We start from the raw sequence: 17,003 nt of genomic DNA, 5'->3' as shown, positions 1-17,003 counted from the left end.
TCTCTCCAGTCACTGCTATGCAGGTTTGAATGTGTAATGTCAGTTCATTTGTGACTGCAGTGAAAGAAAAAAATTTCATATAAGATCCAATATTTATATCCACCAAAGAAACAGTCTAAATAGGAGGGGTGTGCAATAAGTTTCCGGATGCACAAAAAGTATTATATTTACAAACAAAGTGAACGTTGCTTTTTTTCCAAAGTATTCGACAGAGGAGTCTATGCAAAGTTGCATGCACTAAAACCACTTGGTGAAGCAGCCAGACCAGTCCGAAGCAGGTATGTCTTCTACATACTGTATGACGTCTCCACAGCAGCTTCCTGTGACTCATATAAATCCCATGCATCTTGCGCTTGATTTGTGGGAACACGAAGAAGTCACAGGGGGGGGCAGGTCTGGACTGTGTGGCGGATGACCAAGCTCATGGATGCATTCATGGGCCATTAAATACACCACTTTACTGGACTTGTGTGCAGGTGCATTGTTGTGATAGAGAAGGGCATCAATGAGCGTGAGTTCTTGGGCGTCGCCTGGAAATTGCTTCCAGCACTTGCGGCAGGCCTTGGTTGGCGTAGCAGTCCCCAGTGACTATGTGCTGCTGCACGTGTAGTACAGTAGCTACAAGAGCAGTCTTGGCCACAAAAACAGCCACCACCTGCTTGGCCAAGCTGCACTCACATCGGAACGTCTGTGTCGGCACATCTACAGCTGTGGTCCACTGGGCCGACTATTATTTGGTCTCGGGGTCAAACTGTAGGCCCAGGATTCATCACCACTGATGATCAACCAGACAAAATTTGAGCCACCACCATCAAACATGGCCAACATGTTTCAGCACCAAGTCACCCGAGCCTCCTTCTGCTCTCGAGTCAATTGATGGGGCACTTAGGGAGCAGAAACCTTGCTCAGGCTAAGCTTTTCATGGAGTATCAACGGATGGATCCCGATGAGAAACCTGACTCCTTCTCTACCTTGGCCTTGGTCACCCTAGTGTCCACCCTAACTATGGCCCACACGGCATCAACGCTGTCCTCGGTGGTGGCAGACACAGATCGTCCGCGATGCTTCCAGGGACTGTCTCCTGCACCAAAATTCTGCAAACCACAGTGGTTTTATGATGCTTCCCTCTTGAAAGCAACTTGCAGTCATTCAAAACTCCCCTGCTGTCGCAGACCACTGTAGTAGTCACTGAAGATAATTGTTCTCCAGTGGACTCTGTTGAGCTTAATAACGAGTGAACATGCTGACTTCTTCGATGTGCAGTGCTGCCTATGTACGGTTCTGTGTCTTGACATTTCACAAGAGCTGTAGTCAGAGATTACAGCTCACAACCAGACAGTCAGATTGTGTCTTCTCTACCTATGCATTGCACACCCGGAAACGTATTGCACACCCCTCGCAGTATTGCCATTACCAATATTTTTATGTTTTAAGATATAATAAAAATAGAATTGTGATAAATTGCATGCTTTCTGAAATATTTGACAACCAAACTTTAAAATATATTACAGTGCATATTTATTTATTTATTTATTTATAGGTAAAAAACCACTGCTCCGAAGCAATAAGGAGCATCACTTCTTGCTGGGACACAGCTATGGCACTAACTGGGTGGAATACGACGCTACTGGGTGGTTAAACTACGTCAAACAGAATCCTGCATCACAAAACGCTGCCACTTTGCTGCAGGACTCCCAGAAGTAAGATCAATGAAGACACTGGGAAACATAGACTTGAAATTGAAGTAGTCTATGAAAATGCTATTATTAACATTCATCTCTCTATATGTTCCTAAAACTTGCTAGGACCAATAATGACTATAAAATCTATGTTCCATGGGGAAGATTTTCTTCTCTATGCAAGCCGCAGGAAGCCTCTTGGAACCTATTCTAGTTGAATATATAATGACCGCCACAGATGGCTAATGAGACTGTATTTGTGAATTTTAAAATGGATATTTGTGTTATGGTCTATTATTTTATATAGTGTTAAGAGACCCTGTAAATATTATTCAGTCTGTTTTTATAGTATGATCTTTACATGGAATATGCTAGGTTTGTCAGTGGTGGGAGATATCAGTTATGCATTTGTCAATTTTATATGTTGTCTTTTCCTGAAAATTCTTTTTATTTCGGGCTTAGTGGCCCTTTAAAAGCCAATGAAATGCTATTCCCAACTTTTTGCATATTATTATGTCTCCAGTCAAATTTTAAGGTTCCGTGTTTCAAGTAGTGTGTCTTTTACTTCCCGGCAGGAAAATAATTAGCAGCTTATTTGCTGGCAGAACAGGCACAGCGACCGTTTTATCGGGTTCAGTAGCTGGCCTAGAGGGGGGTTCCCAGCTGGCTCTACGCAGAGCCACAAGCATGCGAAAGACGTTCACTACAGGCGTGGCAGCTGTGAAGAAGAAGTCTCTGTGTATCCAAATCAAACTTCAAGTGGTAAGCTTTCATTCATTTAAAATTGTCAGAGAGACAGTCGAGTTGTATCTTTTCACATGCTTATGCTAATCACATGCATGTTGACACTACTTTATAGATTTTATTGTGATAAAACCTAAACTTAAGGGGGCTACTCACGGAGCGATCCCTGCTTAAAATCTAAGCAATCTGACTAGATTGCTTAGATTTTAAGCAGTGATCTCTCCGTGTGTACCCCCACAGGCATACCGATGCGCAGCACCGCGCATCGCTATCGCTGGTGCTAGATTAGCCTAGCAGGTCGCTCATTTCACCCGCTGGGTGAAATGAGCGCTCTCCCCCCGCACGCTCAGCACACATCGCGCTGTGCTGAGCGGGGGGAGAGATGTGTGCTGAGCGGTTCACTCAGCGCAAATCTCTCCCCAAATCGGGCCGTGAATACGTCCCTTTAAACTAGAAACTAATATACAGGGTGACTGATGTTATAAATTTTTCAGACAAATAAAAACCACCAGATCTATACATCAGTATACTCTGAATGTTATGACCGTTTTAGTTTTAGTTTCATTTAGTTACATTCTACAGCATCACTTTTTCATAATACAGTTCTTACATTTTGTTTCCATTGGCAGGATGCTCTTATTGATACTATCAAGAAGTCCAAAATTCACTTTGTTTACTGCTTCCTGTCCAAAGCCGAGTCATGTAACAGCGATACACGGCTGGTACCGGCTGCCCGAGTTGGCTCCAGCGAGTCAGACTTGTCAGGAGAACGTTGTGACTCAGAGCTAATGCAGGTTGATGTCCCCCTCTTGCGGGCTCAGATCCGAGGGTCACGGCTTCTAGATGCCCTACGCATGTATAGACAAGGTGAGTACCTGCAACTCATAGGAAATTGTATCTGCCATATCATTCATGTAATACCCCTTTCACACAGAGTGTTTAACCTGTATAAACCCAGGTCGTGTGTCTGTGTGAAAGGGTCAACCCTTGTCTGTGACCCTAGTCAATACCAGAGTTAGGGGTCTATTTGTGAAGCAGTGAAAAGAGTGGAGAAGTGGACCTGTGGAGAAGTTACCCATGGCAATGAATCAGCTGCTCCATACAGTTGTATAGTATGCAAATTATAAATGTTACTTCAGTGCTGATTGGTTGCCATGGGCAACTTCTTCATTGGCTCACTTCTCCACACTTTTCACTGCTTCATGAATAGACCCCATATTCCAGTGTGTGTGCTGTGTGAAAGGGGTTTGAGCAGCCGATGAAACCACGTTCATTAACCTGGATCAGACCAGGGATTTTGACGTGAAAGGTGTATAACGCCCCTAGACTATGCACAGCATTCCTGGCGAAACTACGTACTTGTCTTCAGATGTTTGAAGGACACTTATCTGACATTAAATATTGTTAATACAACTAATCATTTGCATGATGGTTTCTTAACTATTCAACAATCCACAGCCAGAAAAAAAAACATTACTGTTAATGTCTCTGTAGCCTAGAATCAGAGTTTTTATACCATTATTGTAATCCTACAGACCAGCAGTTTGTCTCAGGGGAAGGACAGTGGATCTGTCATAAGTAGAGGTCATTTATGACGGCTAATCAATAGGACACATAAAGACCTTAGTTTTCCATTGGTGCATCAGGGAGGCTCCATTCACAACCTTTATAGTTTAAATGAATCATTACAGTGGAGGGAGACCAGTGATGTATTTGGCAATGATGCTGTATGTATTTCCATTAATGGGTACCGTGCAAGAATCGGATTTGTATGTAAACCCAATTGTTAACGTACAGATCTGATGGTCTGAGGACCGCACATGCACACGACCCGTTCTGTGCACATGTTTAACAGGCCCTATGTGATCACTTGCAGTCCCCCCTAAGCTGCAGCATGAACGACATGCCGTGGTGTTTAGGGAGCGGCAGCCAGGACAGTTCTACTAGACGTGAGCATGTTGCCCCTGTTTTGTAGGTGTGCCGAGCCCAGAGGCTGCGTCATCGGATGCAAACTACCTGTACCCGACAGAGGTACAGGTAGTCTGGCCAGTCTGGATAAGCTTTGGATTATGCAGACTGTCCGAGGGTTGCGACCATTGCAACGGTGATCTGATGCTGCGTCACAGATCTTGCAGGTGCTGGCAGGAGGTGTCCATTTCCTACAGATACCTCCTGCTGCATTTACATTTTAGTTGTACAGTACTGCACAGATGCTTCCTTGCAGGTGTGCAATAGAAACCACATTTGAATCATACCCGCAGTCTGTATTTCCGTTACCTAGAAAACTGCAAATCAGTCAATAAACTCAAAGGAGTTTCAGACTTCTGTGCACTGGCTAAGCTCCCCTTTACCTTCACAGTTATGCTATGGAGATAAAGTTCTGCTACTTAAACAACTTTTTAAACTAGTATGTACAGCCACAAACTCTATTTGTCACCATTACATAAAACATAGATTTGTCGTAATTACCCAGAAACAGAAAAAAAACTCCTGTCCTCTTAAATCCACTTGTCACAGTCTACCAAGACGCAAGGCTTTTCAATCGTGGACAAGTAGATTGATTGAGTGCAAATCACCCTAACTAGAATAACAGAGCATTTTTCTAAATTTCATGTCTTAAGAACATCCCATCCGCCTCTACCGTGTTTGTACATCTGTCTAATCATTTTGATGATACCGGTCTCCTTTATGATACTTTCCCAAATCTTCCTTCCCCTGTGAGAATAGAGCAGGCGTGATTCTGCATATGACACTGTCATTATAATCGTCTAGATTTAGAGAAATTGCTCTTGAATATTATTATTATATATATATATATATATATATATATATATATATATATATATATATAAAAAAAAACAACAACGCTGAAATAAGCAAACAGGTCCTCCCGGAAAATCAATGCACATCTCCAGCAATAGGATCAATAAAGGCTCCCTACTGAGTTGGTGCTGGATGCTGCACCAGTCAATAGAGAGCGACAGATTGAGAGACAGAACATAAGCGGCCAGGTCTCACCAGTCAATTGAAGTGGAATTCACAAACAATTGCGAGCAGAAGCTGCTTTTCCAATAACCAGCTCAGTGCTTGATTTAATTACACACACACAATTACATTCAGCTCCTCAATCTCACGTATACACACATTGCAGTTTGTTTTCGCTGTATGTTTGCAGACACTGCCCTGCCACCCAAACATGACCCCGACTGTGCACTGGCTTGTCACATTCTCCATTTCAGTAAAACCGCTTTTACTGTTGTAAGGGTAATAAGACGTAAAATATAAAAGAAGAAAAGAATTTTGGAACAATGACACATCCTTTTGGTTATAGTAAGAAGAAAAATCCAGTTTTCTCAACTCCTGACATTTGAATGTACAAAAAGGGACACTTTATATTGTGATGATAAAGATTACAAAAAATGACCATGCCTTACATTCAAGGGCTTGGTGGACTCTTGAGTACAGATTATCACAGCACACGTTTGGCATACCTAGCCAGAGACGGCAGGAAGGATTAGAATCTGGTGGATTATAATCTACATTTAGTTGTTGGCTAGTAATGCGGGGACTGTGGTCCTCGTTTATAGATGTGAGGAAATGCCTTCGCAGCTGCAATTTAGTACGCAGCAGCTGTGCTAAAATATGCAAATGTCACAGTCACCGGGAGTTGTATTATGATGACCATAAATGGGCGTCTCTGAAATGCTAAGCAGAAGCAACCATTAGATGCCTATCGGTCGAGCATTGACCTTCTAGGTAACCTTTGGCCACAGGACATAAGGACGCAGGTGGAGCAGATGTAACATGTGCAAAGAGATCTAGATTTGAGTGGGGTGTGTTCAAACTGAAATCTAAATTGCAGTGTAGAAATTAAGCGGCCAGTATTTACCATGCACAGAAACAATATAACCCACTCAAATCTCTGCACATGTTACCTCTGCTCCACCTGCAGTGCAACATGGTTTTGCCCATTTGCTAACTTTTTTTGGTTTGCTGACAAACCTGAATAACCCCTTTAGACACCTCTCTGCACCTGACGTTGCAAGACCCTCGCGGCACATGCTCAGTGCAACTTAAATTCCTGCACAGACAACAGCTAATCACTCAACCGCGAATAAAAAATGTATAAAGTAGATATTTTTGATGGGGTATTTCTATGGTAATGTTCCTTTATCTGAAAGATTCTCTATAAAAATGTCTATAGCTTTGAAGAACTTTGGGATAAATAATGGCTGATTGTTCATGCACATTTACCCTTTATGTGAGTGTAAAACATAAAAAGGTCTCCAGCATTTTGAGGAATAGCATGCTCCTACTTTAGGCCCCATACCCATTTACATGTAATTACTAGTGTTTTAAATACTAATGCATTGCGTTGAAGTTGAACACATTGAAGTCAATTGAGTGACCCCTGAATGCTAGTTCACAACCGCATATCAAATGTATGAGTGTATGACTTATGTTAGAGTTGGACACCAATGGTTGGCCAAGCTCCTCCTTAGGTGATCTCTGAGGCCTTGATAATGGTAGCGACACACGCCACAACTTATGTGAACATATGTCCAGACACACAAGCTAACGTCAGATTTGAGAAGTATCTGACCACAGGGAGAGCTTCTGATTTGTATGCGGGGAACTCAGCATCTACATCAGGTGCCTATAATGTCTTTCCTCATTCCAACCACAGCACACCCTGGTACCTGCATAACAATAATACTCATAGTGGCTGCTTTAATATTGATGGGTACAAATGTTGCTGCATTACAGTAGCCTCACAGACTTTTTAATTATATACAGTTGTTGTTCCCGGACCTTATTATGTGTCCTGTGATCCCCATGCCCCTTAGATACAGTTAATCTAGGTAACCTTTACCTTCTGTTTCATACCATTACATGTTGTTTGCTTGTATCAGATTCTCTCACTGTACAATACTGTGTAATATGTCAGCGCTTTATAATAAAGGACAATAATATCAGTTTGGTGCATCATACCGTGTGCAAGTCACTCCTTACCTCAGCATCATGCAGTACTGTGCCTGTAGAGTAGACAAGGCTATTACATTGTGATTCGTCTACAGCCTGGGAGGGTGTTGTATGTCACCACAAGTGATCCACCTGCACAATAGTGTGGGATGTGATCACAATATAGGACTTAGATCTTTATTCAGAGGTGGACGCAGTGCTGATGTAGTGGAGCGATTTTTTGCTACTGTGCATGTGCCCCGATTATGTCGGTCAGAGTCGCAATTGCGGTTTCAGACACACACGCAGAAAATTGTATTGAAAATGTGGTGGATGTTCCTGGATGGTGACAGTGAGGTGAGACAGAGATGGTCTGCACATGTGCGGTAGACTCTGGCCTCTGTATGTGTGTGTGTGCTTTTGTATATGTATACATACTTGTGCGTGCAAATACATATTAATATATACATACATTTATGTACACCTATGTATATAATCTTCATACACTAAACCATAAACCAGTGATCGGGAACCTTGGCACTCCAGCTGTTGTTGAACTACACATCCCAGAATGCCCTGCAACAGTTTTAGCATGGCCAAATAGCAAAACTGTAGCAGGGCATGCTGGGATGTGTAGTTCAACAACAGCTGGAGTGCCAAGGTTCCCCTTCACTGCTATAAACAGTCATATTAATCTTGCCCAGCAAAACTGTACCTCAGCACCTCTCTAACTCATTGCTTTTTCCCAGGTTATCCTGATCACATGGTGTTCTGCGAGTTCCGGCGTCGGTTTGATGTCCTGGTTCCCCACCTCACCAAGAAGCATGGTCGCAATTACATTGTCATGGATGAGAAGCGGGTACGTGCATATACAGATCTTTTTATTTATAGCTCTTCCGTTAGTTGTGTATTTAGCAGTGTATATACACATCTCACAGGTGGCTGTCACAAGTTTTATGTAGAAAGTACAGCTAACTGTGACTTAAATCTAGGCAGAGCGTATTACTTTGTACCAGAAACATACACTGGAGAATACCTTGGAAAATAGAGGGTACAGGAAGTTTAGGCCTGATTGTGGGGCTGAGGATTATGATCTGAACAGGGCATTGTAGCAGGTATAGAGAATGAGCCTCAAATAAGTCAGGAGCAAATTAAGGGTCCAAGAGTCTGTTGGTATCTGGGAAAAAAAAAATGTGTCTGTTCTCAGGAGAGAGGAGAGAAACGCATGACCCTAGCACGTAACAGGTCAGTGTGAGGACTGCTATTGGTAGTTTCATTGTGGGCAGGAGCAGAAATATTAGCAAGGGGAGGCATTTGATATACTGGCTGTCGGGATTCCGGGCGCTCACCATACAGACACCAGAATCCCTACAGCCGGCATACCGACAACTATTTTCCCTCTTGGGATGTCCACGACACCCCTGGAGGGAGAATAAATAGCATGGCGCGTGTAGCTCGCCACCTTGCCTGCAGCGCGGCGAGACCGCAAGGGGCTCTTTTGCGCTCACCCCGCTGCCTGTATACCGGCGCCGGTGTGCTGGGCGCCGGGATCCCAAGTGCTGGCATAACATACTACACCCATTAGCAAGTTGTGAGCTGGTGGGCTTGAGAAAGACCTGGGGAACGATCCATTGGAAGAGAACAAAGTGGAGGCCTAGTGAGAGAAGATATGTTAGCTGCAGTTTGATTGTGGGTGCTGCGTTATATGCAGTTTTCTGTACCCCTATTTCTTTTAACTCTTGTAACTACATATTTTGCTAATGCAGCCAAAAAAATAGACACATGACTTGCATTTCCATACTCAAACTCTGCATTTAATTCAATGAAACTTTAGACTGCATGATGCAACCATGATTACATGCAAATCTAGAATTACTGTGCTGTATTTAGCCCACTGGTCCAACAAAAGGTTTTTTGCCTTTTTGAAAACAGCTAAGTTTCTACATTTTTAACAATGAAAGGATTCTTTTCTGTAGAGCGCAGGTTGTTCAGCTTGTAGCAGGTAATGCTTTGTGGAATGCAGGATTCTGCCTGTGGTACTGCTGGCTCCTGGCCCAATGTTTCTGAATTGAATTTCTGTAGTAAATTATATGCATGTCCTGTTCTACTTTGATGTCTTTCTCTGTAACTCGTGTTGTGACAATTGCATTTCACAGCAGCGGTATGTTGCAGTGTTGATTGTACCCATGAAGGGTTTGCCAAATTAGAATTTAGTACAAGGCTGATCCAAGGCCAGTTTTCTGTCTGTTAACCAGACTCAGGAATGACTTTGTTTACTGTGCAAGGCTTTCCCTATGTTTCATAGATATATGGAATGTTTCACTGCTGCTGGAAAAGAATTATTTGCACAAATATGAAGTACGATCCCATAGTGCTCAGTGGTGCCCTGCAGTGCTTTGCATATTCTTGTTCGGTTTCTTAAAACCTTACAAGATAACTCAACGCAGAACTAAGAAGGGTGTTTAAGGTGGACTTCAAAAAAACTTCTACTTGCTTTAACAGAGCATTGATTAACATGTTATAAACATTTCTGCGGCATACTAAATGAGCGTGCCCATGGCATGGAGTTTTTCTTTGTGCAGAGTGTAGAAGCTTCTGAATGCTGCAGGGAACATCAAAATTGACACAAACTGAAGCCAACAATTGTCTGGAGTGAATGCATGTTAATCCTTTCACTGCTTAGGAATTAGAGGAACTAGTCCGGAGTACCGCATTGGTTCAAATAGGGTGTAAGAGACTTAGCTAAAAGTCCCTTATACTGTAGTTGCCGTTGTTTTGAGCTTGGAGGGGACGAAGCTTGATGACATCATAGGGCCAGTAACGACATTGTTAAGCTCCAGGATACATTTAGCAGGATTTATTTAAGGCCAAAGAATACAGGAGAGAGCATTAAAGTTCTACTTCCTACATCCTAACACCCACAAATTCATATTTAGCATCATTCAAATAATGTGATCCCTGGGAAGTTACTCTCTAGTGATCATTTGTGATCAATAGAGAACAACACTGCACTGTACAAATCATTATAAAGTACTGATATAGGGTAATATCTCTCCCATCCTGGCTTCCATAAGCTCAGGGGTTCCCTTACTTGAAAGAAGAAAATAACCTCTTTGAAATGATGCCGCACCTGTGTTTGCCAGCCAATATGAATCTGTCCTGCAGAAATAAATATATATAGGTTTTTTTAGTTCATGATCTTCTAATTTCAATAAATAAGCACATTTTGACTATCTTGGGTAGATTGCTTATTTATCATCACATGGTAAAGACAATATAATATTATTATTTCTCTAACGTCCTAGTGGATGCTGGGGACTCCGTCAGGACCATGGGGATTAGCGGCTCCGCAGGAGACAGGGCACAAAAATAAAGCTTTAGGATCAGGTGGTGTGCACTGGCTCCTCCCCCTATGACCCTCCTCCAAGCCTCAGTTAGGTTTTTGTGCCCGTCCGAGCAGGGTGCAATCTAGGTGGCTCTCCTAAAGAGCTGCTTAGAAAAAGTTTTTAGGTTTTTTATTTTCAGTGAGTCCTGCTGGCAACAGGCTCACTGCATCGAGGGACTTAGGGGAGAGAAGTGAACTCACCTGCGTGCAGGATGGATTGGCTTCTTAGGCTACTGGACACCATTAGCTCCAGAGGGATCGAACACAGGCCCAGCCATGGAGTCCGGTCCCGGAGCCGCGCCGCCGACCCCCCTTGCAGATGCCGAAGATGGAAGAGGTCCAGAAGCAGGCGGCAGAAGACTTTTCAGTCTTCCTGAGGTAGCGCACAGCACTGCAGCTGTGCGCCATTGTTGTCAGCACACTTCACACAGCGGTCACGGAGGGTGCAGGGCGCTGGGGGGGCGCCCTGGGCAGCAATGTATAATACCTTTTTATGGCTAAAAAAATACATCACATATAGCCCTTGAGGCTATATGGATGTATTTAACCCCTGCCAGATCTCACAAACTCCGGAGAAGAGCCCGCCGAAATAGGGGGCGGGGCTTATTCTCCTCAGCACACAGCGCCATTTTCCTGCTCAGCTCCGCTGTGAGGAAGGCTCCCAGGACTCTCCCCTGCACTGCACTACAGAAACAGGGTAAAACAGAGAGGGGGGCACTTTTTTGGGCGATATTACTATATTTAAGCTGCTATAAGGATACAACACTTATATAGGGTTGTTCCCATATATATTATAGCGCTTGGGTGTGTGCTGGCAAACTCTCCCTCTGTCTCCCCAAAGGGCTAGTGGGGTCCTGTCTTCAATAGAGCATTCCCTGTGTGTCTGCTGTGTGTCGGTACGTGTGTGTCGACATGTATGAGGACGATGTTGGTGTGGAGGCAGAGCAATTGCCGGTAATGGTGATGTCACCCCCCAGGGAGTCGACACCGGAATGGATGGCTTTGTTTATGGAATTACGTGATAATGTCAGCACATTACAAAAATCAGTTGACGACATGAGACGGCCGGCAAACCAGTTAGTACCTGCCCAGGCGTCTCAGACACCGTCAGGGGCTGTAAAACGCCCTTTACCTCAGTCGGTCGACACAGACCCAGACACGGACACTGAATCTAGTGTCGACGGTGAAGAAACAAACGTATTTTCCAGTAGGGCCACACGTTATATGATCACGGCAATGAAGGAGGCTTTGCATATCTCTGATACTACAAGTACCACAAAAAGGGGTATTATGTGGGGGGTGAAAAAACTACCTGTAGTTTTTCCTGAATCAGAGGAATTGAATGATGTATGTGATGAAGCGTGGGTTAACCCAGATAGAAAAGTGCTAATTTCAAAAAAGTTATTGGCATTATACCCTTTCCCGCCAGAGGTTAGGGCGCGCTGGGAAACACCCCCTAAGGTGGATAAGGCGCTCACACGCTTATCAAAACAAGTGGCGTTACCGTCTCCTGATACGGCCGCCCTCAAGGATCCAGCTGATAGGAGGCTGGAAACTACCCTAAAAAGTATATACACACATACTGGTGTTATACTGTGACCAGCCATCGCCTCAGCCTGGATGTGCAGTGCTGGGGTGGTCTGGTCGGATTCCCTGACTGAAAATATTGATACCCTGGATAGGGACAGTATTTTACAGACTTTAGAGCAATTAAAGGATGCTTTTCTTTATATGCGAGATGCTCAGAGGGATATTTGCACTCTGGCATCGAGAGTAAGTGCGATGTCCATATCTGCCAGAAGAAGTTTATGGACACGACAGTGGTCAGGTGATGCGGATTCCAAACGGCATATGGAAGTATTGCCGTATAAAGGGGAGGAATTATTTGGCGTCGGTCTATCGGATTTGGTAGCCACGGCAACTGCCGGGAAATCCACCTTTTTACCTCAGACCCCCTCCCAACAGAAAAAGACACCGTCTTTTCAGCCGCAGTCCTTTCGGTCCTATAAGAAGCGGGCAAAAGGACAGTCATATCTGCCCCGAGGCAGAGGAAAGGGTAAGAGAGGGCAGCAAGCAGCTCCTTCCCAGGAACAGAAGCCCTCCGCGGGTTCTGCATAGCCCTCAGCATGACGCTGGGGCTTTACAAGCGGACTCAGGAACGGTGGGGGGTCGACTCAAGAATTTCAGCGCGCAGTGGGCTTGCTCACAGGTGGACCCCTGGATCCTGCAGGTAGTATCTCAGGGTTACAGGTTGGAATTCGAGAAGTCTCCCCCTCGCCGGTTCCTAAAGTCTGCTTTGCAAACGTCTCCCTCAGACAGGGCGACGGTATTGGAAGCCATTCACAAGCTGTTTTCTCAGCAGGTGATAGTCAAGGTACCCCTCCTACAACAGGAAAAGGGGTATTACTCCACGCTATTTGTGGTACCGAAGCCGGACGGCTCGGTAAGACCTATTCTAAATCTGAAATCTTTGAACCTGTACATACAAAAATTCAAGTTCAAGATGGAATCACTCAGAGCAGTGATAGCGAATCTGGAAGAAGGGGACTTTATGGTGTCCCTGGACATAAAAGATGCTTACCTGCATGTCCCAATTTGCCCTTCACATCAAGGGTACCTCAGGTTCGTGGTGCAAAACTGTCATTATCAGTTTCAGACGCTGCCGTTTGGATTGTCCACGGCACCTCGGGTCTTTACCAAGGTAATGGCCGAAATGATGATTCTTCTGCGAAGAAGAGGCGTATTAATTATCCCTTACTTGGACGATCTCCTGATAAGGGCAAGGTCCAGAGAACAGCTGGAGGACGGAGTAGCACTAACCCAAGTAGTGCTGCAACAACACGGGTGGATTCTGAATTTTCCAAAATCTCAGTTGACCCCGACAACACGTCTGCTGTTCCTGGGAATGATTCTGGACACGGTTCAGAAAAAGGTGTTTCTTCCGGAGGAGAAAGCCAAGGGGTTATCCGAACTTGTCAGGAACCTCCTAAAACCAGGAAAAGTGTCTGTGCATCAATGCACAAGAGTCCTGGGAAAGATGGTGGCTTCTTACGAAGCAATCCCATTCGGCAGATTCCACGCACGAACTTTTCAGTGGGATCTGCTGGACAAATGGTCCGGATCGCATCTGCAGATGCATTAGCGGATAACCTTATCGCCACGGACAAGGGTGTCTCTTCTGTGGTGGTTGCACAGTGCTCATCTGTTAGAGGGCCGCAGATTCGGCATACAGGACTGGGTCCTGGTGACCACGGATGCCAGTCTGAGAGGCTGGGGAGCGGTCACACAGGGAAGAAACTTCCAGGGAGTATGGTCAAGCCTGGAGATGTCTCTTCACATAAATATACTGGAGCTAAGAGCGATTTACAATGCTCTAAGCCTGGCAAAACCCCTGCTTCAGGGTCAGCCGGTGTTGATCCAGTCGGACAACATCACGGCAGTCGCCCACGTAAACAGACAGGGCGGCACAAGAAGCAGGAGAGCAATGGCAGAAGCTGCAAGGATTCTTCGCTGGGCGGAAGATCATGTGATAGCACTGTCAGCAGTGTTCATTCCGGGAGTGGACAACTGGGAAGCAGACTTCCTCAGCAGACACGATCTACACCCGGGAGAGTGGGGACTTCATCCAGAAGTCTTCCACATGATTGTGAACCGTTGGGAAAAACCAAAGGTGGATATGATGGCGTCTCGCCTCAACAAAAAACTGGACAGGTATTGCGCCAGGTCAAGAGACCCTCAGGCAATAGCTGTGGACGCTCTGGTAACACCGTGGGTGTTCCAGTCAGTGTATGTGTTTCCTCCTCTGCCTCTCATACCCAAAGTACTGAGAATTATACGGCAAAGGGGAGTAAGAACGATACTCGTGGCTCCGGATTGGCCAAGAAGAACTTGGTACCCGGAACTTCAGGAGATGCTCACGGAAAATCCGTGGCCTCTACCTCTAAGACGGGACCTGATTCAGCAGGGACCGTGTCTATTCCAAGACTTACCGCGGCTGCGTTTGACGGCGTGGCGGTTGAACGCCGAATTCTAAGGGAAAAAGGCATTCCAGAAGAGGTCATTCCTACACTGGTTAAAGCCAGGAAGGAGGTGACTGCACAACATTATCACCGCATTTGGAGAAAATATGTTGCGTGGTGTGAGGCCAGGAAGGCCCCCACGGAGGAATTTCAATTGGGTCGATTCCTACATTTCCTGCAAACAGGATTGTCTATGGGCCTCAAGTTGGGGTCCATTAAGGTTCAAATTTCGGCCCTGTCGATTTTCTTCCAGAAAGAATTTGCTTCAGTTCCTGAAGTCCAGACTTTTGTAAAAGGAGTACTACATATACAGCCCCCGGTTGTGCCCCCAGTGGCTCCGTGGGACCTTAAGGTAGTTTTGGATTTTCTCAAATCCCATTGGTTTGAGCCACTCAAATCGGCGGATTTGAAATATCTTACATGGAAAGTAACCATGCTACTGGCCCTGGCTTCAGCCAGGAGAGTGTCAGAATTGGCGGCTTTATCGTATAAAAGCCCATATCTGATTTTCCATTCGGACAGGGCAGAACTGCGGACGCGTCCTCATTTTCTGCCTAAGGTGGTGTCAGCTTTTCACCTGAACCAGCCTATTGTGGTGCCTGCGGCTACTAGCGATTTGGAGGATTCCAAGTTGCTGGACGTTGTCAGGGCATTGAAAATATATATTTCAAGGACGGCTGGAGTCAGAAAATCTGACTCGCTGTTTATACTGTATGCACCCAACAAGCTGGGTGCTCCTGCTTCTAAGCAGACGATTGCTCGTTGGATTTGTAGCACAATTCAACTTGCACATTCTGTGGCAGGCCTGCCACAGCCTAAATCTGTCAAGGCCCATTCCACAAGGAAGGTGGGCTCATCCTGGGCGGCTGCCCGAGGGGTCTCGGCATTACAACTCTGCCGAGCAGCTACGTGGTCGGGGGAGAACACGTTTGTAAAATTCTACAAATTTGATACCCTGGCTAAAGAGGACCTGGAGTTCTCTCATTCGGTGCTGCAGAGTCATCCGCACTCTCCCGCCCATTTGGGAGCTTTGGTATAATCCCCATGGTCCTGACGGAGTCCCCAGCATCCACTAGGACGTTAGAGAAAATAAGATTTTACTTACCGATAAATCTATTTCTCGTAGTCCGTAGTGGATGCTGGGCGCCCATCCCAAGTGCGGATTGTCTGCAATACTTGTACATAGTTATTGTTACAAAAAAATCGGGTTGTTCTTGTTGTGAGCCGTCTGTTCAGAGGCTCCTACGTTGTCATACTGTTAACTGGGTTCAGATCACAAGTTGTACGGTGTGATTGGTGTGGCTGGTATGAGTCTTACCCGGGATTCAAAATCCTTCCTTATTGTGTACGCTCGTCCGGGCACAGTATCCTAACTGAGGCTTGGAGGAGGGTCATAGGGGGAGGAGCCAGTGCACACCACCTGATCCTAAAGCTTTATTTTTGTGCCCTGTCTCCTGCGGAGCCGCTAATCCCCATGGTCCTGACGGAGTCCCCAGCATCCACTACGGACTTCGAGAAATAGATTTATCGGTAAGTAAAATCTTATTTTTCTGGAAATTCAGGCTTCTAAAAAAAAATAATGATAATTTGTGTGTGCACTGCATAAATAATTACGGAATGTGACCAGCCCAAAAAATGTCAAAACAGGCCCAGCTGCAAAGGGATTATCAGGTCTGGTCACCAGAGAACAACGTCTCAGATGTCATATAAATAGGGTTTTCCTGAACCATTGGGTGGCAGAATGTGAGATATACAGTAGAGCACTTTTTAGTTCAAAATATTTTTATTGGAGTAAAACAAATAAAGCAGATATATATCACAGAAAGGAGCAATAGAAAGTGCAAATACACTGAGCTATATATCAGACATTGTAAATATTAAGGTGAGACATAATCAAGGAATTCACTCAAAACATAGAGACCTGCAAATAAATAAAAAGAACAACAACAACAACAATAAAACAAAAGGGGACAGTATAGAAGGAATGGGAGTATAAGAGAAAGAAAGAGGGAGGAGAACAAGGAAAAAGGAGGAAAGTGCTCCAGATCAGATGGAATAAGCTAATAACAACCATACCGGGGGCCACACTCGCATAAATCCTAGATCGGTCCCATAGAACCTCAAGGGGAACTGAAATAAGGTGGTCCATCCCGCTGAACCAGGTATCTTTAATTGTTCTGTAGCCTCCATTTTCCGAAGGCAATATGTCGTCCA

General features: G+C 44.9%; 1 protein-coding gene across 20 annotated transcripts in view; it reads left to right on the top strand.

Annotated features, from left to right (window-relative positions):
* Nucleotides 1–17,003, top strand: part of MYO18A (myosin XVIIIA) — a 597,092-nt gene that overhangs the window by 360,423 nt on the left and 219,666 nt on the right. For all 20 annotated transcript variants that reach the window (XM_063955930.1, XM_063955929.1, XM_063955931.1 and 17 more), the window contains 4 exons: nucleotides 1,541–1,700; nucleotides 2,255–2,441; nucleotides 3,053–3,290; nucleotides 8,135–8,244. In XM_063955930.1, the coding sequence (XP_063812000.1) occupies nucleotides 1,541–1,700; nucleotides 2,255–2,441; nucleotides 3,053–3,290; nucleotides 8,135–8,244 (695 nt within the window). The remainder of the gene's footprint in view (nucleotides 1–1,540; nucleotides 1,701–2,254; nucleotides 2,442–3,052; nucleotides 3,291–8,134; nucleotides 8,245–17,003) is intronic.

This window comes from Pseudophryne corroboree, chromosome 2 (genome assembly GCF_028390025.1).
Source record: "Pseudophryne corroboree isolate aPseCor3 chromosome 2, aPseCor3.hap2, whole genome shotgun sequence".
Taxonomy (NCBI): Eukaryota; Metazoa; Chordata; class Amphibia; order Anura; family Myobatrachidae; genus Pseudophryne; species Pseudophryne corroboree.
This window is presented reverse-complemented; position numbering and strand designations above follow the sequence as displayed.